Raw genomic sequence first — 27,156 nt, 5'->3', positions numbered from 1 at the left:
ACATGATTCAAATCCATATAGTTTTTGAAAAAAATAAAAAGGTCCGTTACTTTTCTAACAGACCTCGTAAAAACACAGAACAAAAATAAGATGATGTTTCAAAGTAGTGTTGGAAAGAAAGGAACCATTTCTTGGTGCCGAGTCAGTAAGAATCCACCAGACAGAGTCCATGATACCAGGAATGATATAGATTTGTTAATACACTGCCAAAAATAAAAAGACTAATGCACAGTTTTAATTTCACAGATTAAAGTCCCGCATTTAAAAACATGAAGGCAGTCAGCAAGTGCATACCTCCACCAAGGCCACATATTACTCAGAACTTCTTCTGGATCCTGGATCTAAAATGTGTTCAGAATCAAATTCAAAATAAAACACCTCATTGCTGGGCACAGCTGGTCAGAGTTAGCTCATGAATAACAGTTAAGTTGTTTTTCGTGGTTACTTAGGGAATAACCCCCTTGTGTCTGATGATTTGCAGACGTTCATGCTGGTTATATGGTCGCAAATTGAGCTTTACCGGCGACACGTAAGTGGAGCCAGTGAAAAGAATTTTTATGGCGAGGCGTTAGCGGAGCCGTAAAACGGCTATTTGCGATCGTATAATCGCATGAACGTCCACAATCATCAGACACAAGGAGGTTATTCCCATTCTAATAGAATTCCATCATTTGCACGGTTTATTTTTCTGTAGATAATTCGGTTGGCAAGGCATACCATCGAGCCGAGGCAGCGTCGCTCCAGCAGCGGTCATGACGCGGAGTAATCCATCAAATGTGAAACGGTAATTCTGTATCATAATCCACATCAATACTTTACTGGTAGCTTAAATTCACCCATTTCAGCAGCGGCAGTACGCGACTTTCTCTCACTCTCTGCTAAAAGTTGTAACAGCTAGCAGTGTGCACAGCTGGTGTTCTGTCGAATTGTGCGTCTTGTCACATAAATCAACAGATCCGCGTCCCGACAATATTGTGCATGTGCATTTGTGCGGAGAACAGGGATGACATCTCAGAACACCAGTCAGGACGTGGAGTTGTACATCCAAATGTGAAACGGTCGAATGTTTTGCCACTGTTACCCTGATATTATACGGTCTGAAATCTCACACACTTAACCAATCAGATTCGCAGAAAAAGTGCAATTGGATTAGAATAAAGCTTCACTAGGTGTAGTTTTTAACAATTTGTTGTTGATTGGTGTTACCAGGTTATTAGTTGCGTTCCTGGCGTGATGTGTCCGTCAGTTGATGGTACGCAGGTTTGAAATGTGTTTGTTCACGTTGACTTCCGCGGGCTGATCGTGTTTCACTGTGTCCTTGTTTCTTGCAGCCATGATGAGTTTCCTCCAAACATCGAGATAACCGTCAACGACGAGGAGCGCGACAAGCTGGTCAGCACGGAAACGTCGCTATGATCCACGTGCTGCTCCACCACCAGGCGGCACTGTCCAGGCCAGGAGGGCGGGGCTGCCATTACCGTGGTGATGATGTTGCTTTTTCCTGTCTTCTTTGGACCAATCAGGAGTGGCCTTGCTGTGCTGTACTCTCAGGAACGTCAACGTTTATTTTTTCATTGTTGTATAGTGAAACACAGAAAAATGTTTATTTTAACTCCAACTGAATGCTGCCGTGCTCTGATTTGCCCCACAAACTCAGGTGGCCTTTTTTTTTCTTTTTAAACACTGATTTGAAAATCACTGGTTTTAAAGTTTTCGCTTCCTGCTTTCAAAAAGCACATGAGCACTTTTTGTTCTCTGGAAGTCCAAACTCACAGCAGGAGGAAGTTTTAATTTGATCCAGTGCGCTGATTTGAGGGGTGTGTGTGTGTGTGTGTGTGTGTGTGTGTGTGTGTGGTGTGTGTGTGTGTGTGTGTGTGTGTGTGTGGTGTGTGTGTGTGTGTGTGTGTGTGTGTGTGTGTGTGTGTGTGTGTGTGTGTGTGTGTGTATGAGGGTGAGTGCATGTACGTGCACTGCTGTACGTCACCTTGTTGTCCGGATTTACTGAATGATGTCACAGTTTCTCTTTCCAGCTGAAATAATGAATAATTAAACTCATTACGTCAGTGATCTGTCTGTTCTGATACGAGTGCACGGTGGACACGCTTGTGAACATTTCAAGGCCCTGTCACACCTTGACGATTATCCAGCGTATGCCGACAGCCCCGTTTCCACCCAGTGGTTCTGATCGGTACCACACAGTGTGTTGCGCATCAGAAACAGAGAAATTTAACATTATTTAATTTTTTTTATTTTCATTTTTATCTTGGTGGTCCATTTTTCTTGTGTACAGAATGCTGGTGAGTGGACTGACTGTGGGAAATGCTGCCGTGAATGAATGGAGTGCTGTGACTCTTTTAATGTTTAAAGTGCCGGCTGTTTCCTGATCAGCGGATCTGATCAGGTCATCACAGACCTGAATAATGATGATTTAAACTTTTAAAGCGCCAGTCAACCGTGATCGGGTGTGATCTAAAGGAAGTGCTGTGTTGTCTGTCAGGGGTGTGGTGATCACCGTCAGCGACGGCACTTTAAATGTTTAAACACCGCATTAATTGGGCGTGACCACACCTGATCGATCAGGTCGTCTGATGATCACGCCACAGCGACGGCGCTTTAAAAGTTTCAATCATCACAGCTGCAGCAGAAAAAAAACACAGAGGGACTTGCTTTAAAACGCTACGTTTCCAGCCACAAATTAAAGTATTTCCAGAGGTCATTTTCAAAAATTAGGACATTTATGTGGATTCATGTCCATTTGTGATTGTGAATTGGACTGAAATGAAAAGGTCAGATTTGCTCCCTGCGTGAAGGAAACAGTCGATCTGCATGCGGACTGCAGGCGTCAGCCAATCAGTGGCCAGCATTAATGGATGTATGTAGACATGAGTAAATTACAAGAAACATGTGCCAACAATCACATAACTTAAGGCCCAGTCACACCTTGACGATGGAGCCTGCAGATGACCGAAATGTGACCCGACTTGACTGAAACCTGACCCGACTGACCGAAACGTGGCCCGACTGACCGAAACGTGGCCCGACTGATTGAAACGTGGCCCGACTGACCGAAACGTGGCCCGACTGACCGAAACGTGGCCCGACTGACTGAAACGTGGCCCGACTGACCGAAACGTGGCCCGACTGACTGAAACGTGGCCCGACTGACCGAAACGTGGCCCGACTGACCGAAACGTGGCCCGACTGACAGAAACGTGGCCCGACTGACAGAAACGTAACCCGACTGACTGAAACGTGACCCGACTGAGTGAAACATGACCCGACTGAGTGAAACGTGGTCCGACTGACCGAAACGTGACCCGACTTGACCGAAACGTGACCCGACTGACCGAAACGTGACCCGACTGACCGAAACCTGACCCGACTGACCGAAACGTGACCCGACTGACCGGAACGTGGCCCGACTGACAGGAACGTGGCCCGACTGACAGGAACGTGGCCCGACTGACCGAAGTGTGCCGTCACTGAATGGCTGACTTCACTGCTGACTTCACTGCCATCACATGATCACATTTATTGTTTCACGCAGCAGTGGCATGGTTAATTAACGACAACTTTATACAGTGTTCCCTTGTTTATCGCAGGAGTTACGTTCTAAAAATAGCCCGCGATAGGTGAATTCCGCGAAGTAGCCAGCATTATTTTTTTTACAATTATTATAGATGTTTTAAGGCTGTAAAACCCCTCACTACACACATTTTCTCACTTTTCTCTCCTGTGTAAACACTCTCAAAGTTCAGACCTTAGTAGAAAAATAAGTCCAGTATTATAGAATGAAACCAAAGATCAAAACCTGTTTTCAGGACCAAACATTTGAGAAATAAAAATAGAACGTTTTCCTATAAATAATTATGATAGCTTTTAGAACTAACAAATTTAATTTTAACGCTCAACCTACGAGGTTGGACACATAAGAAATTATTAATAGTAACTGACCAGTATTTCACAGTTCCTCTGATCGTGCCTCTTCGTCGTGGCACCGCTCCGCAGTGTGTTTTTCCACCTCAGTGCAGGTGCCTTTCTCCGAGTGATATGGGTAGTTGTTGGCGCTCTTTTTTTCTTCTGAGCGAGAAGATTCTTATAAACAAACACACACCGAACACAATGCGCATGCTTTTTCTTCGCTGCTGGAGCGCTCTGCATCAAAACAGCGAGTGTAGTCTCTGGACCTGTTGCCAGATTTTGGCTGCAACTAAGCACAGCAGACAGTTTAAAATAAAGAAGCAGCATGCAAAATTGCACAAAAAAATGCATACGAGGTTGGTTAGAAAAGTAACGGACCTTTTTATTTTTTTCAAAAACCATATGGATTTTAATCACGTGTGATTGCATCAGACAAGCTTGAACCTTTGTGCGTGAGTTTTTTCACGCCTGTCGGTTGCGTCATTCGCCTGTGAGCAGGCTTTGTGTGAGCAGTGGTCCACCCCTCTCGTCGGATTTTTATTGCGAATAAATGTCTGAACGATTTGGAGCTTTGCTGCATCAAATTTTTTCCAGAAACTGTGAGAGACCTCCAGGTGGACACCATTTGGCAAATTTAGATGGCTTTCAGCAACGATTTTATGAGGATTACACAGATTAAGGAGTGCTCCAGCCGGTTTAAAGACCGCCCACAGCGTCTGAGAGCGCGGCGTGCTCCGAGCACCGATCGACAGGCTGAAACCCCGCTGAAACAACCAGATCATTTCCAATGTGAAGGCTTTGTTGATCCGGGACGTCGTCTGACTTTCACAAAAAAGGCAGAAGGCGTGGACATCAGTACTTATTCGGCACATTCCACTGTTACAGGAGGTTTTTTCATGGAAAGAGAAGCGGAGGATTGCGCCACCGTGCTGCTCGCACGGGACTAAACCACCTCCGTGTTGGTCTCACAGGACGGCTTTCAGACGGCTTCCGGTTGCTTTTCAGTCGTGACTATCGGAGAAATTGAGCATGAGCTGGACATGCCCCAACATGCCCTGTGAGGCTTCATCACGGCGTTGCTTTGCGCCATGCTGCTCCGCCGTGATGCGTGGAATTCCTCTGCTCCTCTTTCCATTACAAAAACTCCTGTAACAGTGGAATGTGCCGCAAAAGTGCTATGTCCAGCTCTCTTGCCATTTCTGTGGTAGTCACACGATGTCTGGGATCAACACATCGTTCAGTGTAGAAATGATCTGGTCGATCCAGCCTGTCGATGGACGTGGGGTGCGCCGCGCGCCCTCCGCCATTGTGGGCTGCAGTGGCGGCTGGTGAAAAACAGTCTTGGTGGGGCTGCTGTGCCGATAGATTCCCTTGTCTTGTCTAGTACAGGCATTCAAGAGAACAGTCAGAAAATTACTACAATTCCACAATAATCATTTCATGTCCTTCTCAAAATCAGCAGTTTTACAGATAAAGTTAACCATTTACAGCTATATTAGGCCCCATTTCTACTTTGGAAAGGAACAGTATCAAATACAACACTCAAGTTCTTGAGCAAAGAACATTTCACCATTTGACACCAATTACACACATAGTACACCAAACTGTACTGAACTGCCATTATCTACAGACAAACAGATCCTGGGGTTCACCGACCTTAACAAAATAGAAAATATCACAATGTTCACACCACCTTCCAAGAGAGAGAGAGAGAGAGAAATTGTTTGTGTGTGTGTGAGAGAGTGAGAGTGTGTGTGTGTGCGTGCGTGCGAGAGTGAGAGAGAGAATTAAGGTAATATTTTGCATGAACATTACTGAGTAGAATGGAGGCAAACTAAAGAAGCTTGAAAAACTTAAATTAAATAACTTGACTAACTAATAACACGCAAAATGCTATTTTAGGGTTTTGTTTTGTTTTTAAACTGAGCAAATAATTTGTTTTAGAGTGTGGAATACTCCAAAGAATATTTCACTTCTGTGGACTGATCTTCATAACGTGTAGTGAAATCAAAATACCAGCATGGCTGCAACTTTGATCACTGTCACAAACAGCCCCGGCCTCCCCTATTACCATTATAACTGGTCTTGCTGTCCAATAAAGATCACAGCTTTGCCCCCCTAAAACAAACAAAAAACATCACTCATTTCGTTTTATCTTAAATTTTTCATCCTCGTTCCACACCAGGAGCAACATTCGGGAATAAATCCGAGCAGCTCGTCAGCTGAGCTGAAGAGTGGATGCGCTCCTATCACCACCCGCAGCCTCCGTGACGTGTGCGCGCTGACAGTGTGAATGAAGCCTGACACACAGTTATAATGAGGTCAGATAAACGTCTCTCCTCCAACAGGGATGTGCAGTTGTCATTAACCACGAGAAAGATCTGATGTGCGCACCTCCTGCGCCTCCAAAGGATCCCCCGCCAACTTTGGGGTCATTGATTTGATTTAGTTTTGTCCCGTTTTAAAACATCGGAAGACATAATGAGCCAGGAGTCCCAGAGTCTTCACTTACTCCAGCAAACAACACGGAGACAAATAAAAATAAATAAATATAACCCAAACGTTGTTGTCACCATCATCTCTTCCTGCCTGACTGACTGACAGCAGCAGCTGCAGTGTCACGTATATCACCGACTGTAATCTAACATTCCACATTTTTGTAGCAAGGGCTAAAATTCCGGCGCCCCCAAACCCATTAATTTTGGCTATGTTGATTTTCCAAATATTTATTAATTTTCCCTAGCAACTACATACAATTGGTTATTTTCGCTGCACTTCAAGGGCGCTTTGATTCCGCCCAAGACGAGGAACCGTACGTTCTCTACTTCTGTCGGTGGAAATGCACTGTTGAATGAGAGTCAGTTGGAGGAAGTGTTGTTTTAATCATTCATATTACATGTAGGCACATACTATTAAGTAAAACTGACATTGATATACTTTTTAAAAGTATATTAGGACTTTTCCCCTCCACATCTAGGAGGGCAGCGCTCCCGAAGCGCCCCCTATGGGCCGGCCCGCCACTGGTGGGCCGTCTTAAAAAGGTTTTAACAGTCCTTAATTCCGCGTGACGCCGACAGAATCTTCACCGAGATCCATCTGAATATTCGAATGGTTTCCAACTGGCGGTCTCTACAGTTTCTGAAAAAAATTTCATGGAGCAAAGCGGCAGTCTCTGAGCCATTTCTCAGACAAGAAATTCGAAGAGAGGGTGGACCAGTGCTCACTCAAAGCCTGCCGACAGGCGAATTATGCAACTGACAGGCGTGAAAAAACTCACAACGTGCATGAAGGTTCAAGCTTGGCTGATGCAATCACAGTGATTCAAATCCATTAGTTTTTGAAAAAATAAAAAGGTCCGTTCCTTTTTCTAACAGACCTCGTAAAAACACACAGAACAAAAATAAGATATGTTTCCAAGTAGTGGTTGGAAAGAAAGGAACCATTTCTTGTGCCGAGTCAGTAAGAATCCACCAGGACAGAGTCCATGATACCAGGAATGATGTAGATTTGTTATACACTGCCAAAAATACTTCTAAAAAAGACTATGCACAGTTTTAATTTCACAGATTAAAGTCCCGCATTAAAAACATGAAGGCAGTCAGCAAGTGCATACCTCCACCAAGGCCACATATTACTCAGAACTGCTTCTGGATCCTGGATCTAAAATGTGTTCAGAATCAACTTCAAATAAAACACCTCATTTTCTGCGACACTTTCACTGCTCACCAAATCATCAACATCCTCTTTCACACATTTGAGTTAAGCGTTGCCATATGTGCAAACATTCTCTGGGTCTCAGGTCCAGAGTAGAATCCAATCACCTCCAAAGCTGAATCACCTAGTTCCTGGAACGTTAAGGATCTTCTCACTGAATTTCACTGAAACCCATTCACCCTTTGAGTTATCATGCTAACGAACAAGATCACTGTCTTTTAAAAAACTCTTTGAAATTTGTGTATTTTAAAAAATTATCATGAGACCCAAATTCATTTACTTCATAAATATGAACATAAATGTTTTTACCGCTTAAAAAGACTCCAAAATTCTCAAGTAAAAACACAGATAAGATCATATTTTAGTTTTCCATATAAATATAAGAGTAAATGTCATAAAGCCAAAACCAGATGTTTCAGTCTGGGCTCATTGGGTAGACCTGATCGTGGATCTGGGGAGCTGGGCTCATTGGGTAGACCTCATTGTGGATCTGGGGAGCTGGGCTCATTGGGTAGACCTCATCGTGGATCTGGGGAGCTGGGCTCATTGGGTAGACCTCATTGTGGATCTGGGGAGCTGGGCTCATTGGGTAGACCTCATTGTGGATCTGGGGAGCTGGGCTCATTGGGTAGACCTCATCGTGGATCTGGGGAGCTGGACTGGTCAGTTACAGGACATGTAAGGCGTAGAGAAGCGTGGACAGCAGCAGAGTGACAGAGCGTTGAATCATTGATGATCCCCCTGAAAACACAAGAAGTTTCACCAGCTTTTATTTTAAACATCTCAAATGTTGCCACACAAACCTGAACCTTAACTACGTCTCAGCAGAATAAACCCATCACTTTGTTGTTGTGATTGTCCAAAGAATCATCCATTAATATGGGCGTCCTGTTCAAAGCCAGTGTGGGGATGGCACAATTATTCATTCAATAACAACGTAGCTGAGACTCAAGTCTGGAGCCATTTATGGGACACCAAAGCACCTTGATTGAACATGTTAATCCTAGAAGACCGTATTCTGTCCACTGATATACTTGGACGAGTCCTGACCTGAAGTCCTCAGACTTACCGCTGCGCAGCATGTTCTGGGTCACAGTCAGCGACCCGTTGTGCGGTGCCGGCTCGACCTGCAGCAGTTCACACATCAGAGGATAAATGTGGATGCTGTCAAAAGGCTTGGACAGGTAGTTCGTCTTGAAGTCTGGTCCAAAAGCCCTGAAGAAGAACTTCATGTCCATCTCTCCGTTGTGGTAGCCATGGTCACCTTTGTTAATGTAGACAATGAATCTCTGGAGACAAACAGGAGGACATGGATTCCAGCAGCTTACAGGGTTTGAACAAGGAATAGTTTGTGCCATCTGTCTTGCTCCGTTATCACATTATGGGCTAACATAGGTCAAATGTCAGAGAATCCAAAGGACATCAACGTTGTTTGACCTTTACTTTGTAGATCAACCATTTAGCATGGTCAGAACTTAAGCCTGTTGATCTCATTAGCTCAACCAAAAATTTACTTATGGCTCTTGGACTAAGAGTCCATCATGACCTTGGGTGTTCTGGTTTTTGGTGACTATGTTACAGAGTAAAAATCAATGTATCTGCAGTTGGTAATGTTTTGGTGACTCTACAATGAGTTTCATAAGGTAAGAGCAAAAGCTCAGGATACTTACAGAGTTCAGGTTGAAGCCCAGATCTGCAAAAACCATGATAGGAGGCATCCGGTCAGTTTTGGCCATGTGAAAACTTTTTGGCAGTTGGTCTTTCTTGTAGACCGTCATGTTGGGTGCATTGGACAGCGCTGCAAACACTTCCTGCTCCCTGTCTGGTCGCGGCGTCAAGATGCCAAACCCACCATAGTCAAAGATCTCGAAGCTGGTGAGCTTAAGTAAGTTCAAATACTTATTGATGATGATCTCGTCTACTTGTGGCCACTTCTTCACTGTAGTCATGCCATGGTCAGAGGTGATGATGACATTCAGGCTGTTGTTCAGGTGATGGCGGCTGATGGCCTCCCTCAGGTAACCGATGGTGCGGTCGATCTGCTGGATGATGGTTTTCCTGTCCTGGTGGTCTGGGCCCTTGGCGTGGCCCACGTTGTCTGGTTCTCCGTAGTACAAAGTCACCAGATGGAAGTCTTCCTCTGAGAACCAGCTCATCACCGTGTCTATGTTCTGACGCCACTCGGTCTCATTGTCGTCGGGGTGACCGGGCTCCTCTACTAACACTCTGTTAACTGCCTGTCCACCGTATTTGGCGCCACCACCCGGGTAGAAGAACGAAGCTGTTTTCAGACCCTGAAATTTAGGGGGGTGGGGGGGGTGCAACAGTTAAAAGCACCTCTGTTTGAGGCACTGATCATCAAAAAACTAAATCTATCTGCAGGTCTGGTTCATCTGTAGGATTACTGACAAACTGATCAGTTTTCACAAATTTGGTGAGAAGTTTTGTTTTATATGGAAAGAGGAGCTAACAGACATATTTTGGGAAAAAAAGATCTCTATGCTGAAGAATACTGGCCTGGTTCTGGGCTGTGATCCAGAGCGGCAGGGCGCCGTTGTCCCACCACTCCGACCGTGTGAGGGTCTGTTTGTGGGGGACTTTGAGGTTGGTACTGGTGTTGAACATGATGTTGTGGACGACGCCGTGATCCTCGACCCATCTACCTGAAACGCACAGGTAACATTTCAAAGTAAGACTGGACAGGCAGCAGATAAAATCAGCTGGAATGGACAAAGTTTCCAATCCTGATCCTCAAGACCGTGAGTCCTACAGATTTACCAGTTGTTCCCACTTGGACTAGTTCAGCCCAGTCAACTGTGTACGGCCAATCAACAGCTGGCTGAACAACAGAAGTCACCTGATTTGGTTGACTATGGGCTGTTGGATCAGGAGAAATGGAAACTGCAGTACTCCAAGTTCCAAGGACCAGGAATGGGAACTGAAGCCCGACCAATGTATCAGGTCTCATAATATCAGTCACTATCAGTCTTTAATGAACATGTCACCATTGGTGTTATTTTTGCAGATGTGAAAACTTATTCTACCAAAAAATAATGCAGAAAAAGTTGTCCACATGCATCCCACTAGGTTGTGGTTGGGTTCCTGTTAGAAAAAAAATTGTAAAACTGCAAAACTCACAGGATAATCACCAACCCCATTTCCAACCATGCATGGTCATCCTGGAACGCGCTGCCACTATTGTCGGGATCATTGGCAACAAAATTTTTTGGACTGTTCAAAATTTCAATGCCAACAGAAATAATCGGGAACCCAACCGAGTCATCAGTAAGCTTGTAGCAATTTAACTGGCCCATCTGCGATGCCTCAAGAACCCTGCTGGAAGTTGACGGCATTAGTTTTGTACCAAATACTGATGTAGGTGGTGAAATATTTCATCCCGCCAATAGGTTTAACCAATGGCAAGGTCCCTGCCAGCTTCAGCTCTGCCCCTTTTTGCAGCTTCAGATGCCATTTGCTTCCTGATTTCTATCTGGAGGCTGCCTGGAAACTGATGGGAACGTGGGCACTAGGGTTAAATGGTGTCATAAATGAATCAACCCCACAGAGGGCGCTGTGACAGCATTGATTATAATGCTGTCAAGTATGGCTGGGACCCTCATCGCATCTTTTTCACATTAGCTACAAGAGACAGAGGCAACGTGACCAGCTGCCATTCATTTTCAATTAGTGGGTGATTAACAGCAACAAGAAACCATGGTCTACTAGCTGGGCAGCTAGTTGGGGCCAAAATAGACGGCAGTGTGCCGTATGTTGGTTGGTTATATTTCTAGTTAATTACAATAAAGTTTATGTTTAACCTGTAAAACAGCCTCAGTTACATTTCATTTTCATAACTGTTCGATAACTAAATGTTTGGAATCACTGTCATTTTGTATCTACATATCTGTATCGTATTTCGAATTTGAATCGTATGAGATCATATCAATAATAAATAAATCATAAATAAATCTTTTTTTTTTTACTCCCCAATATCTGTATAGTGTCACCCCTCCAAAAAGTTGTATTACTCGGAGTGGGAACCGCTGACGGAGATATTTAAATGGTTACTCTGAGAAACTGGTTAGAGACGCGCCTCCGATTACATTCATGGCCATTTAATTTGGTGTAACAAAATAAATAAAGATCACGACACAATTGATGGCCCAGCTCGTTTTACTGCAACCATAAATCAAATTGACATCACCGCGGTACTGAGGATATTACTTCTGTCAGAGGTATCGAAGCTCGCCTGTCCCTCTGCTGCTTCCTGATCTATCCAGATAATTAACTCCTTCGGGGTGTAACTCCTTCAGGGTATAACTCATAACTCATTCTGGGAGCAAATTGTTTGGTGTGTAACTCCTTCAGGGTATAACTCGTTCTGGGAGTAAATTGATTGACGTGTAACTCCTTGAGGGTATACCTCGTAGCTCATTCTGGGAGTAACTCCATTAGACTATAGCTTGTAACTCCTGGCAGTAATTTGTGGCGAAACTCCCTCAGGGTATAACTCATAACTTTTTATGGGAGTAACTTCTGGGTGCTGTATCATTTATGGCTGAGGTGAAAATTGAAACAACTTTGAGTCAATGCCAAATGTTAAAACTTTGAGGATTTTACATTTTACTGGAAGCATAACTGTATTTGGTGGAATTCACAACATCTCAGAATGACAGCAAACTGATAATTTTGCATTATTAGAAGAATAAAAAAATTCATAGCGGTACGTAAGCAGTCATCCATCAGAAAGTCCTATCTGGACGTGTACTTGTAGGTAAGCCAGTCCTCTATAGAGCTTGAGGCCCTTCGATGCCGGTGCTTATCTGGATTCTGTAGCGTGAAGCGGACCAGAGTCCATCACAGGTTACTTCCCCAGCCAAGGCCGGTTCCCATTTACAGCTGGGTGGACTGAGACCGGGCAGGTTGTGTGTTTTGTCCAAGAACACAGACGGGATGTACGAGTGGGATTTGAACACAGGTCCGCTAATTGCACTCGGCTACCTGCTCTGCTACCCGGACTTGTACTAAGACTAATAAGGATTAGAATGAGTACCGGTGATGGTGGTGAAGTGGGACGGCGAGGTCATGGTCAGCATTGGGGGGGTGATGTATTTGGCCTTGACGCCATCCTTGGTCAGCTGGTCCAGGTGCGGCGTGTCGACGTCCTGGTCATAGTCCCACCTGAAGCCGTCAAAGGAGATGAGAAGCAGTTTGTTGCCGTTCCGCGCTGCCTTGCTCAGTGGGCCTCCCGGCGGTGCAGGTCACTGCGGTGAGGAATAGAACCAGCTGCAGCCTCATGTTTGCCTTCACAAAGACGACCGAGCGCCTCACCGGAGTGTTGGCAGCTCACCTGTGGCTCCACCCCGTTTAATGTGTAACTCTGATTCTGTGATAGAGATCTGCTGATCTGAAGGACTCGACCTTCTCCCGAGTGCTGGCGCCCTCTTATCACCGGGCCGTCAGTGTGACCTTTGACCTGACACGTCCTCTCAGCCCAGATGTTTGTAAACGTCACGTGAACACGGCGAACTGTTCGGATCCCTGTGAGGAGAAAAACGTTCAGGTTTTAGTTTGAGGAAGAAACGAGCGGCCGTCTGTCACAGCGAGTTTTTAGCCGTCGTCTGCTGACTGACTCTTTCAACATGTCAGTGGATTTCTCCCCAGAATTTTGAATTTTACAGCACCATCGATCCATCCAGCCGATGCTCAGAATGCTTTACAGTGATGCTTCACATTTACTCCCTCAGCCAAAGCCAGGACCTGTTTTACAGCTGGGTGGACAGAACCTGGATCCGAAACAGGACGATATGAAACGTGCAAACCCCACAGTGGTCCTGGCATTTACTTTGACTTCTGGTTGGTTGCTGATGACATGAACCCAAAATGTTTCATGTTTTTTTCTGGTCAGTTTCATTTTATTTGTTAGTATTCGTCCGTTCCTGCATTTAAGAACCAATTTTTATAAGAATCAGGCAGTTTACATGGGACTGTGATAGTGACCAACTCAGATTTTGCTCACACTTTGGTAACTGGATGCATCCTCCACCAAGCAAACATACACCAAAAATTTTGCCCACATTCCATACAGTGACCTCACCAGGGGTCATCAAAGTTCACACCCAAAATGGTCTTAAACTGAAATTTGGTGAACAGGAAAGATTTGGACAGCTTGTACATGAAATGCATTCAATCCCCCAAAGTACTTTTGTGATTTAAGTATTATAGGAGGACAGTTCTTCAAAATAATCACTAATTTGGGTTCGGGGATTGAATACGTTGAATATAGGGGGCACTTCAAGTTGATGAATTTTCAGAAATACTGATATTTGTGAAGGCTATTACTCAATATGTGTTTAATCCCCCAGCAAGATTTTTATTGTAGAAAGGGCAAGACTTAACTTCTTTAAAACAACAAAAAAATCAGTGGGGATTGTACGCGTTGGCCACCAGGCGGCGCCAAAGTGGGCAAATTTGTGTTTTTCATACAACTTTGGTGCCCCTGGTGGCCAAAACGTTTAATGAATTATCATAAACTTTGCATTTCTGTTGAAACTAATCCTTCTTTTAGACAAATCAGTGGGAAAATCTTTGGGGGACTTGCCAGTTTTTGATAAAAAAGCATTTTATGGGCACAGAAATCGACTATTTTTCAACATGGCGACGGTAAGCATTATTGGCCCTACATGAAGAAGCTAAAATGGTGATTAGTAATCTTGAAAGCTTTCTTTTGTGCCTAGGCCTAACAAAATAACCTAGACAGTGGTCATCATTGGTCTTCATGCTGGAAGAATTGCACCCTGTTAAATGCCAAAACGTGCTGATTGGACATTACTAGTGTGACTGGCTACAAATAGCTGCTTTGCAGTGGACAGAAATCCCTGTCACTCGGCTGTACTTCTGATGATCATTATTATTATTTCAACTTTCTAGTCTGTATTTGTGGAATACACAAGTAAATACATTAGTAGTGTAGCACAGGCATTGATTTATCATGCACATGCATTGTTCTGGGTAACTCAGCCACATGGGGTGTGCAGCCAGTACATTCTGAGTGCTGGTCCCAAGCCCGAACAAATGAGGAGGGTTGCGTCAGGAAGGGCATCCTGCATAAAACAAGCCAACCCAACTATGCAGACTAAGAATCGAATTTCCATACCAGATCGGTCGAGGCCCAGGTTAACAACATCCACCACCGGTGCTGTTGCCCAACAGGGTGCCAGTGGAAATTGGGCTACTGCTGGGCGAAGACGATGAAGAAGAGGAGGAGAACGTTTCCACAAACAGCGGGAGAAGACGAAAACTAGAAGGGTGGAAATGAGAGTGGGGACTTTGAATGTTGGTAGTCTGACTGGTAAAGGGAGAGAGCTGGCTGATATGATGGAGAGGAGAAAGGTAGACATATTGTGTGTGCAAGAGACCAAGTGGAAGGGAAGTAAGAGCAGGAGCATCGGCGGTGGGTACAAGTTGTTGTATCATAGTGAGGACAGGAAGAGAAATGGTGTTGGGGTCATTTTAAAGGAAGAGTATGCTAAAAGTGTGTTGGAGGTAAGCGAGTGTCTGACAGGGTGATGAGTGTGAAGCTGGAAATTGATGGGGTGATGATGAATATCATCAGGCATATGCCCACAGGTAGGCTGTGAGATGAAGGAGAAAGAAGATTTCTGGAGTGTGTTAGATGAGGTGGTGGAGAGTGAACCCAAGCATGAAACAAGCAGAAGACTGCCCCTCCCTGAGCCTGGTTCTGCTGGAGGTTTCTTCCTGTTAAAAGGGAGTTTTTCCTTCCCACTGTAGCCAAGTGCTTGCTCACAGGGGGTCGTTTTGAACCGTTGGGGTTTTACATAATTATTGTATGGCCTTGCCTTACAATATAAGCGCCTTGGGGCAACTGTTTGTTGTGATTTGGCGCTATATAAAAAAAATTGATTGATTGATTGATTGATGAAAGAGTGGTGATAGGAGCAGACTTCAATGGGCATGTTGTGAAGGGAACAGAGGTGATGAAGTAATGGGTAGATATAGTATCTAGGATAGGAATGTGGAAGGACAGATGGTAGCTGATTTTGCAAAAAAGGTTGGAAATGGCTGTGGTGAACACCTACTTTAAGGAAAGGGAGGAGCACAGGGTAACATAAGAGTGGAGGAAGGTGCACACAGGTGGACTACATTCTTTATAGGAGATGCAAGTTAAAAGAAATCAGAGACTGAAGGTGGTGGCAGGAGAGAGTGTCGTTAGACAGCATAGGATGGTTTTTGGTGGGATGACTTTAGAGGTAAAGAAGAAGAGAGAGTGAGAGCTCAACAAAGGATCAGATGGTGGAAGCTGAAGGAGGAAGACTGTTGTGTGAAATTTAGCGAGCAGGTGAGAGAAGCACTGGATGGAGGGGAAGCAATTTTGGACAACTGGAAAAGTACTGCAGATGTGGTGAGGACGAGAGCTAGGACAGTACTGGGTGTGACATCTGGACAGTGGAAGGAAGACAAGGAGACGTGGTGGTGGAACGAAGAGGTCCAGGAAAGCATAAGGAGAAAGAGGATTGACGAAAAAGTTTTGGGATAGTCGGAGAGATGAAGAAAGTAGACAGGAGTACAAGGAGATGAGGCGTAAGGCGAAAAGAGAAGTGGCAAAAGCGAAGGAAAATGCATATTGAGAGCTGTACAAGAAGTTGAATAGTAAGGAAGGAGAAAAGGACTTGTACCGATTGGCCAGACAAAGGGACAGAGCTGGAAAGGATGTGCAGCAGGTTAGGGTGGTAAAAGATGCACATGGTAATGTGCTGACAAGTGAGGAGTGTGTGCTGAGAAGGTGGAGGGAATATTTTGAAGAGTTGATGAATGAAGAAAATGAGCGAGAGAAAAGGCTGGATGATGTGGTGAGAGTAAATCAGGAAGTACAAGAGATTAGTAAGGAAGAAGTGAGGGCTGCTATGAGAGTGGAAAGGCAGTTGGTCCAGATGACATTCCAGTGGAGGCATGGAAATGTCTAGGAGAGATGGCAGTAGAGTTTCCTAACCAGACTGTTTAATAAAATCTTGGAAAGTGTGAGGATGCCTGAGGAGTAGAGACGAAGTGTGCTGGTTCCTATTTTCAAGAACAAGGGTGATGTGCAGAGATGCAGTAACTACAGAGACATAAAGTTGATCAGCCACAGCATGACATTATGGGAATGAGTAGTAGAAGCTAGACTTAGAAAAACAGGTGAAGATCTGTGAGCAGCAATACGGTTTTATGCCAAGAAAGAGCACTACAGATGCAATGTTTGCTCTGAGAATACTGTTGGAGAACACAGAGAAGGCCAGAAAGAGTACATTGTGTGTTTGTGGACTTAGAAAAAGCTTATGATTGGGTGCCAAGAGAAGAGCTGTGGTATTGTATGAGGAAGTCTGGAGTGGCAGAGAAGTATGTTAGGGTAGTGCAGGACATGTACAAGAATAGTGTGACAGCGGTGAGAATGCGCAGTCGGAATGACACTCATTCAAGGTGGAGGTGGGATTACACCAAGGATCAGCTCTGAGTCCTTTCTTGTTTGCAGTGGTAATGGACAGGTTGACAGAATGAGATCAGACAGGAGTCCCCATGGACTATGATGTTTGCAGATGACATTGTGACCTGTAGTAAGAGTAGAGAGCAAGTTGAGTCTCGTCTGGAGAGGTGGAGGTTATGCTTTGGACAGAAGGGGAATGAAAGTCAGTAGAAGCAAGACTGAGTGAATGGGAGGGAGCCCAGTGGAATAGTGCAGTTACAAGGAGTAGAAGTGGTGAAAGTAGATGAGTTTAAATATTTGGGGTCAACTGTTCAAAGTAGAGAAGCTTGAATCTTCGACTGGACTGGGTTGCTTGACGCTGAGGACGTTTCGCTTCAAATCGCAGAAGCTTCTTCAGCTAAAATTCTTGCTCTGGTGGTCTGACTTCTGTCTTGACTCTTGCGAGAAGAATTCTCCCTCAGTCTCAATCGCCTCAGAGGATGTTCATTCAGTTGTTTAATTTTGTAGAAAAAAAGCAGATCACAGACATGACACAAAACTAAAGTCATTTCAAATGGCAACTTCTGGCTTTAAGAACACTATAAGAATAAGGAAAAATAATTGTGGCAGTCAGTAACGGTTACTTTTTTAGACCAAGCAGAGGGAAAAAAATATGGAATCACTCAATTCTGAGGAATAAATTATGGAATCACCCTGTAAATTTTCATCCTCAAACTAACACCTGCATCAAATCAGATCTGCTTGTTAGTCTGCATCTAAAAAGGAGTGATCACACCTTGGAGAGCTGTTGCACCAAGTGGACAGACATGAATCATGGCTCCACACAAGAGATGTCAATTGAACAAAGGAGAGGATTATCAAACTCTTAAAAGAGGGTAAATCATCACGCAATGTTGCAAAAGATGTTGGTTGTTCACAGTCAGCTGTGTCTAAACTCTGGACCAAATACAAACAACATGGGAAGGTTGTATAAAGGCAAACATACTGGTAGACCAAGGAAGACATCAAAGCGTCAAGACAGAAAACTTAAAGAATATGTCTCAAAAATCGAAAATGCACAACAAAACAATGAGGAACGAATGGGAGGAAACTGGAGTCAACGTCGTGACCGAACTGTAAGAAACCGCCTAAAGGAAATGGGATTTACATACAGAAAAGCTATACGAAAGACATCAACACCTAAACAGAAAAAAACAAGGCTACAATGGGCTAAGGAAAAGCAATTGTGGACTGTGGATGACTGGATGAAAGTCATATTCAGTGATGAATCTCGAATCTGCATTGGGCAAGGTGATGATGCTGGAACTTTTGTTTGGTGCCTTTCCAATGAGATTTATAAAGACTGCCTGAAGAGAACATGTAAATTTCCACAGTCATTGATGATATGGGCTGCATGTCAAGTAAAGGCACTGGGAGATGGCTGTCATTACATCATCAATAAATGCACAAGTTTACGTTGATAGTGATGTGTTGGAGCGTTCTTTTGTTTTTCATGATTCCATAATTTTTTCCTCTGAATTGAGTGATTCCATATTTTTTTCCTCTGCTTGGTCTAAAAAAGTAACCGTTACTGACTGCCACAATTTTTTTCTTGATTTCTTATAGTGTTTCTTAAAGCCAGAAAGTTGCCATTTGAAATGACTTTAGTTTTGTGTCATGTCTGTGATCTGCTTTTTTTCTACAAAATTAAACAACTGAATGAACATCCTCCGAGGCCGGTGATTCCATAATTTTTGCCAGGGGTTGTAGAAAAGTTGGGACGGGCAATTTAAGGCTTGTAATGAGATCTGTTTGTGGCAGGGAGTGACAAAGTGGACACATTTGTCAAGAAGGCAGTTGAAAGGGAAGCAGTTGACATTTCTACCGTTCTATCACAGACAGATAAATAAACTCTTAAAGATGCTCCACCAAGCTGACAACTTTTTATTTAGTCTAAGACGAAAGAAAATCATAATGAAACAACATGGAGAATACTTTCTTCGTAAACGGTGCAGCAGTGGACATTTTGACATCAGTTTTTAATCACAAATGGATTTTGATCATGTAAAAGGAACTATGACAAAAGCAGCAGTCAGGAAAGTAACGTTATTTTACAAATATCCTGTATTGAAACATTCCGATCTCTGCCATGTAGTTCCCAGCAGGTTGCACTGCTGCACTGCACTGTGCATATTTTACTCATCTATTTTTTTATTTATTATACATCCTCTTAAAATCCTTTTCACTGCGGCACAGTGACATAATGGTTAGCACTGATGCCTCACAGCAAGAAGGGTGTGGGATCGCTTCCTGTGTGGACTGTGCATGTTCTCCCTGTGTCTGCATGGGTTTCTTGTGTGCACTCCAGTTTCCTCCCACAATCAAAACATGCTTATTTAGCATGTTCTCCTTTCTCTGCCCTTGGCCAAGGCAGCATCTCTACATCTGGAGTTGGTCCGCGGGCACCGGACTGTGGCTGCCCACTGCTCCTAGTGGTTGGAATGTGTCTAACTGTAATTATGATGTTAAATGCCGAGGACAAATTTTGTTGTATGTATGTACAATGACAATAAAGGCTCTTCTTCGTGTATTTAACAATTGTAACCTGAGGACTTTGGAAAAGCCAATTTTAACACTGAAACAGTTCACCCACATGAATCAAATCAAATCAGTTTTATTTATATAGCGCCAAATCACAACAAACAGTTGCCCCAAGGCGCTTCATATTGTAAGGCAAAAGCCATACAATAATTACAGAAAAACCCCAACGGTCAAAACAACCCCCTGTTGAGCAAGCACTTGGCTACAGTGGGAAGGAAAAACTCCCTTTTAACAGGAAGAAACCTCCAGCAGAACAGGCTCAGGGACGGGCAGTCTTCTGCTCGGACTGGCTGGGGCTGAGGGAGAGAACCAAGAAAAAGACAAGCTGTGGAGGGGAGCAGAGATCGATCACTAATGATTAAATGCAGAGTGGTGCTACAGAGCAAAAAGAGAAAGAAACACTCAGTGCATCATGGGAACCCCCCAGCAGTCTAAGAAAATGTATATCCACTGAAGATTTGAAGAATTCTAAAACCAGTTTTCATATTTTCAGCTTTTCAATGATATGTTTTACTCTGTTCTAGATAAATCAGATAGCTGAGATTGTTCTGAAGATTTTGAAGCACAACACATTTGCATTATGCTGTGTACAAGTACCTTAAAGGGAGAACTACTCGTGTGAAGCACCTTGAGGCAGCATTGTTGTGATTTGGTGAGATACAAATTAAACAAAGTGAATTATTTGGAGTATGGTAAAATCGAGGAAATGCTCTTGGGTTAATGTGTATGTTGTGTTAAAAACATACCTGCCAACATTTGAATTTACCAATGTGGGATACCCACATGTGGCTGTGAGCACCAAATGCAGGACTAATGGGCGTCCCACTCACACTCATGCAGGGGTAAATACGGGACGGTCCTGCCCAGTGCAGGACAGTTGGCAGCACTGTAAATACAGAATAAAGATATTGTTGGAGGATGCTCTGACTACATGTATCCAGATGGAGTCATGTGAGTGGATGTGGAAGCTGGTTCATAAACTGGTTGCTCGTGACAGAGATCTGTTGCTTTAGTATCAGATAGTTTTCAGTGTTAATGCCCTGAGATTTCTCTTGTCGTGCGGAAGCACGCACTCTGACACAGGTTATGCTCATGGAGCTGCAGAAGGTGGGACCAGTTAGTTCCAGGTTCAGCATGACAACTAGTATAAGATTAAAGGTGAACGAGTACCAGCAGGAGGCGGTAATGCAACATTCGGGATGCGATAAAACTCCAAAGAAGAAGAACCGAAAGTGCTGTGACTTTCTCGCAGTTTGGTCCACCCTGCTCAGTGTGCCACTCTACAGAATGTGTCCCAGATAGATCTCTTTCAGTGCAGCTTCTTGTTCTGACTTTAACACCAAGTTAACACCCAAGTCTTTCATCACCAACTGTAAATGGTCATCAAAACATTCCAATCGTATCTTTCTGAACTCTTCCGCATCAAACTCCATCGTGTCAATGTTTAAAATGCTCATAAACTTAAGTTTCTTAAATATTTATTATGGCCACTCTTAAAACTTCAGTTCTCTTTATAATTTTATTACTGGTAAACTTTTAGAATTGATTTAGATGAGACATACTCATTATCTCACAGGAATATATCACAATTACCTGGGAACTACTTTTTGCGCAGGAATTCATCAAGCACGTCGGCCGCAGGCGGGCACTAACACAGAATCCCCAGAAACTAGAAAGTTAACGAGAGCCATAACGAGAGCCTCCAAGGTGGACGGCTAGGAACGGAGCCGGTGTCCCGTCGAGATGAGGTGAACGTCGAAATTAGGTGCGTCGCACTACTGGGCATGCAGTGCGCATGCGCACATCGCTCTATCCCAGATTTGAAGACGTCACCCGTCGAGATGAGGTGCGTCGCGCAACTGCACATGTGGAGATGATGCAACTCGCTCGATGTGCAACTGCGCATGCGCATTTTGTTTTTTGTTTTTTTCTCTCTACCCACCACCGAGAAGTGCGCTTCATCTGCAGAGGTGGAGAACAGCCAGTGGAGCAAACCATGTTTTTAAAAAATATACGAGGGCTGTCAATAAAGTATAGGTCCTTTTCATTTTTTTCAAAAACTATATGGATTTCATTCATATGTTTTTACGTCAGACATGCTTGAACCCTCGTGTGCATGCGTGAGTTTTTCCACGCCTGTCGGTGACGTCATTCGCCTGTGAGCACTCCTTGTGGGAGGAGTCGTCCAGCCCCTCGTCGGAATTCCTTTGTCTGAGAAGTTGCTGAGAGACTGGCGCTTTGTTTGATCAAAATTTTTCTAAACCTGTGAGACACATCGAAGTGGACACGGTTCGAAAAATTAAGCTGGTTTTCGGTGAAAATTTTAATGGCTGATGAGAGATTTTGAGGTGATTCTGTCGCTTTAAGGACTTCCCACAGAGCGGGACGTCGTGCAGCGGTCCCAGGCGCCGTCGTCAGCCTGTTTCAAGATGAAAACCTCCACATTTCAGGCTCTATTGATCCAGGACATCGTGAGAGAACAGAGAAGTTTCAGAAGAAGTCGGTTTTCAGCATTTTATCCGGATATTCCACTGTTAAAGGAGATTTTTTTAATGAAAGACGTGCGGACGGGTCCGCGCGTCAGGACGCAGCCGCCGCGACGCTCCGCCACAGGAAAAACACCTCTGTTGAAAGCCTTAAGGACAAGTTGGAACATGTCCTGCCTGTTAAACAATTTCTCATATACTCACTCCACTGAAAGCCATCAAAAGCCGCCTGGATTTTAACAAATGGTTATCAACACGGAGGTGTTTTTCCTGTGCCGCCGCACCGCGTCGGCTGCATCCCGACGCGCGGATCCGTCCGCACGTCTTTCATTAAAAAAATCTCCTTTAACAGTGGAATATCCGGATAAAATGCTGAAACCGACTTCTTCTGAAACTTCTCTGTTCTCTCACGACGTCCTGGATCAATAGAGCCTGAAATGTGGAGGTTTTCAGCTTGAACAGGCTGATGACGCCGCCTGAGAGCGCAGCGCGACGTCTCGCACCGTGAAAAGTCCTTAAAGCGACAGAATCATCTCAAAATCTCTCATCAGCTGTTAAAATTTTCACTGAAAACCAGCTTAATTTTTCGAACCATGTCCACTTTGATGTGTCTCACAGGTTTAGAAAAAATTTTGATCAAACAAAGCGCCAGTCTCCAGCAACTTCTCAGACAAAGGAATTCCCACGAGGGGCTGGACGACTCCTCCCACAAGGAGTGCTCACAGGCGAATGATGCACCGAAAGGCCTGGAAAAACTCACGCATGCGCACGAGGGTTCAAGCATGTCTGACGTAAAAACATATGAATGAAATCCATATAGTTTTTGAAAAAAATAAAAAGGACCATTACTTTATTGACAGACCTCGTATATAGAAACACACTGCTGCACTTAAATGCATAAGTCCGTTTCAGACGATCAGCACAGACCCTTTCTCTTAAAAGGGCTTTATTTACTCAGCTTGTGGCTTTGTAAACTTAGTAGCATCACCTGCTACATTGATTAGCGCTTACATTAGTTATGGACATCTCTAGGTCTTCTCTGGGATTTGTAACATTTACTTGCCCATCAAAATAAGCGAACTTCGTCAGGTATTTTTTCAGTGCACGCATGTGCAGTTACGCAAGGCACCTCATCTTGATGGCGCACCTCATCTTGACAGAACACTTGGCTTCCTGGTTTCCAGGCGGAACACAAGCTGCTGTCGGACTGATGTGAAGGGTGCTTGGAGTCGTGGAGGCGTTTGTTGGTGAACCTTTGGCAATCGTTAAATTTTTGTTAGACACTACAATTATTTATTTCCTCTTTTTGTGCACTGTCGACTCTTATTTCCCTGGGTTGGGTGCTTGATTGTATGGGGGGGGGGGGGGGGGGAGTTCTCGGGTGGGGGGAAAAGAGGGCGTCCTAGATCTATAAGTAGTGATGGAGGAAGGGACCAGGGTCACTTAAAGATGGCTAAGCGAGGGGAAGAGGGGTTTAAAGTAATTCTGAAGTTTGGGGAGAGTTCAGATAAACCCCTGAACTCTCTTAAACTTTCCACAGCCATTAGAGAAACAGTTGGGGATATTCTCCATGCAAAAGTGCTTTCTAATGGGAATGTATATTTGATTTTCTGTAAATCTGAGGGTCAGAGAAATAAGGCGCTGGCCTTGAAGCATTTGGGAGATAGAGCAGTGGAGGGGTTTATCCCGGGGGCCAGCCAGTATCAAGGGGTGCAAGGTGTGATCTATGGGGTGGACACGGACATATTCTGAGGAGGAGATACTGAAAAATCTAAAGGGAGCAGAAGTTTCCGGGGTGAGGAGGTTTAAAACAATGCATGGTGGAGAAAAGAAGGGAAAGTACAGCTGTGCTTCTGTTCTTTAAGGATGAGGCTTTGTCTGAAAGGGTCAGCTTAGGGTTTCTGGCTTACCCGGTCAACCATATGAGCGCCCTCCGCTGCGTTGCTTTAAGTGCCAGCGTTTTGGGCATGTAGCGGCAGTTTTGTAGATGTGCCAGAAGGTGCGGTGCACTGTGGAGGGGAGCACGATCGTCTGAATGCACAACTACTGAAGTGGAAATGTGTAACTGTGGTGGCAGTCATATGGCTGCTTTTCGTGGATGTGACCATGCTATGAGAGAGACAAAGACAATGTTACCTATGCAGAAGCTGTTAAAAAAGTGAATGAGGCTAGAGAGCTGGAGCGGGTGCACCCCCAAGAGGCCAATGTTCCCGCATGGAGTAAAGATTTCAGTACATTCTTTTATTGTGGATAAAACTGCATTTTTGGCCTTTTTAGTTGAAGTTTTGTGGGCTGCTCGCCAGGTTAATTCGCCCTCGGCTATTAAAGCAATGATAGCTAAAGAAGCTGGCAGGTTTTTGGGTTTGTCAGTCTCCCCAGAGCTCCTGAACTTACCTTGTGCTCGTAGTGTGCAAAATGTCCCTGTGATAACAAATGGAGATTCAGGTTCGCTTGACCTCACTTAAATGTTCCACATATTACAATGGAATGCCAGAAACCTTATTGCTAATGGCCAAGAGTTAAAAAGATTTTTAGAGTATTTTAAAGAAAGTCATAAGCCAGAGCTCATAGCAGGGGTGGTGGCCAAGTGGTTAATGCGCTTGGTTTCAGTTCGGAAGGTTCTGGGTTCAAATCCTCCCCTGCCACATTTCTCCATGTAATGTGGAGTTGCGTCAGGAAGGGCATCCGGCGTAAAACCTGTGCCAAATCAACATGCAGATCCACCTTGGATTTGCTGTGGCGACCCCGAGTGCAAACAAGGGAGCAGCCGAAGGGACTTACTTTACATAAGCCAGAGCTCATATGCATTCAAGAGACTTGGCTGAAACCTTGTCTAGATTTAGCTATTTCTGGGTATGAGTCTGTGAGGAAAGATCGTAAAGACAGGTCGGGAGGGGGTTGTGCAATATTTGTTAGGGCCGGTGTGCAATATGAGAGTGTGTGCTTTAATACCCAATTAGAATGTGTAGCGGTAAATGTTTGGGGGGAATGACTGTTGTAAATTTTTATAACCCATGTTTGAATTTATGTATTGATGACTTTGAGGCTATTTTGGAGGTAGTTGGTCGCACTGTAGTTTGGGTGGGGCATTTTAATGCACATAATCCACTGTGGGGCAGCAAGGACAGAGATAGTAATGGAGAAATAGTAGAAGATTTTATGGATCGGCATGGGTTGGTCTGCCTAAATGATACCAGACCTACTAGGTTTGATATTAGGGAGCCTGTCATGCATAGATCTGTCTATAGCTTCAGCTCCTTTGGCAAGGAAGGCAATATGGGATACTTTGGAGGGGTATACTATAGGAAGTGATCATTTTCCTATTCTGATGAGGTTTGGTCAGTCTCTGCTGGTGGAAGAGGTCACATACCCGAAGCGTTTGGACCTTAGTAGGGCGAGGTGGGGAGAGTTTGCAGAGGCCTGTAGTAAGATTTGGATGAGATAAATGGGATTCGATTGATGAGTGGAATGATAGTTTGTGTGGAATGATTGCCCATAATGTTAATCTGTTTATACCAGAAAAGATAGGTCCTAAAAACAAGGTTGGTGTACCATGTGGAATAAAGCATGCAGTGTAGCAGTTAGAAATAGGAATAAAGCTTATAAAAATTAAGGAGACATCCGTTGGAGCAAAATGCAATAGAGTATAAAAGACTTAGGGCTGTTGCTAGAAGGATTATTAAGAATGCTAGGAGAGAGTCTTGGAGGAGTTTTGTAGTCGGATGGGCACAGACACCTCTATTAATGAAATATGGTCTGCAGTGAGACGCATGTCTGGGGTTAAATGTGTACGTTCTATTCCAGTGTTGGAAAGGAATGGAGTTGTGGCAGTGAATGACTCAGAAGGCTGACGTGTTAGTCAGGGCTTTTCAGCTAATTCACAGTGGATCAAATTTGGGGGAGGATGGAATCTGTAGAAGGGATATGATGGGGGGTCAGTACCATAAACTGGAAACCATTTAGATAATTCGGACTCTGTCAATTTATTCTTCACTATGAAGGAGTTATTGAAAGCAATTAGTAGGGGGGGTTCTACAGCACCAGGGAAGGATGGGTTAATACAGTTTTTTCAAAAATCTTAATAGTGATGTTTTGGAGGAAGTCCTGGCTCTGATTAATAATGTGTGGGCAGAAGGATGGGTGCCAGGGGCATGGAAGCAGGCTGTAGTTATACCAATTTTGAAACCAGGGAAGGAAGGGAAGAACCCGGGTTCTTACAGGCCTATTGCACTTACCTCAGTTTTATGTAAAATTATGGAAAGAATGGTGACTGACCGGCTGGTTTATAAGCTTGAAAAAATGAATGGTTTGTTCCCTATCAGAATGGTTTTAGAATAGGGAGGAGCACCATGGAGTCAGTGTTGACCTTGGATTCTGATATAAAGAAGCTAGTGCGAGTAAGAAGTTCTGTTGCTGTGTTCCTCGATTTTGAAAAGGCCTATGATATGTTGTGGAAGGAGGGGCTATTAGTTTAAGCTCTATGATGCAGGTATTCATGGTCGCATGCTAAATTGGATTAGGGCATTTTTACAGGGTCGGAGAATTCAGGTTAGGGTTGGTAGAACTTTTTCTGAAGTACTGGATATTGATAATGGAACTCCTCAGGGCAGTGTAGTTAGTCCAGTACTGTTTAATGTAATGATAAATTATATTTTTAGCCATTGGATCCAGGTTATGGGTTGTCACTTTTTGCTGATGACGGGGTTGTGTGGAAGAGGGAGAGAAATGTGGGTTTTGTATTTGCAAAGTTACAAAATGCCTTGAATAATGTTGTGGAGTGGGCAAGTAGGTGGGGTTTTAAAATATCTGTGGAAAAGTCAAAGTTTATAGTGTTTGGGAGGAAGAGAAATTTGGGCAATGCAAGTTTGCAATTATATGGTTTAAATTTGGAAAGGGTTAAATCTTTTAAGTATTTAGGGGTCCATTTTGATGAGAGGGGGACTTTCAAAACTCACATTGAGAAGGTGGTGGATA

At 44.1% G+C, this 27,156-nt stretch overlaps 2 protein-coding genes across 5 annotated transcripts in view; one reads left to right on the top strand and one right to left on the bottom strand.

Annotated features, from left to right (window-relative positions):
* The window catches only part of LOC117513554 (sodium bicarbonate cotransporter 3-like), a 170,913-nt gene extending 168,848 nt beyond the window's left edge, over positions 1–2,065 (top strand). For 3 of the 4 annotated variants that reach the window (XM_034173714.1, XM_034173712.1, XM_034173715.1), the window contains one exon: positions 1,332–2,065. In XM_034173714.1, coding sequence (XP_034029605.1) covers positions 1,332–1,363 — 32 coding nt within the window. In that variant the 3' untranslated portion in view covers positions 1,364–2,065. Of the gene's footprint in view, positions 1–694; positions 785–1,331 lie in introns of those variants that run through there. The other variant, XM_034173713.1, reaches the window with a different exon arrangement.
* Positions 2,066–7,344: 5,279 nt separating this feature from the next.
* On the bottom strand, positions 7,345–14,765 carry zgc:153896 (uncharacterized protein LOC569930 homolog). The gene is given in 6 exon segments (XM_034173711.1): positions 7,345–8,376; positions 8,705–8,924; positions 9,306–9,929; positions 10,153–10,298; positions 12,689–12,878; positions 12,880–14,765. Coding segments are annotated over 6 exon segments (1,308 nt in total). The 5' UTR covers positions 12,934–14,765; the 3' UTR covers positions 7,345–8,302.
* Between the last annotated feature and the right edge of the window lie 12,391 nt (positions 14,766–27,156).

The sequence above is a fragment of the Thalassophryne amazonica genome, chromosome 7, assembly GCF_902500255.1.
Source record: "Thalassophryne amazonica chromosome 7, fThaAma1.1, whole genome shotgun sequence".
NCBI classification, from domain to species: domain Eukaryota; kingdom Metazoa; phylum Chordata; class Actinopteri; order Batrachoidiformes; family Batrachoididae; genus Thalassophryne; species Thalassophryne amazonica.
Note: the sequence above shows the minus strand (reverse complement) of the source record. Positions and strands in the feature narration are given on the sequence as shown.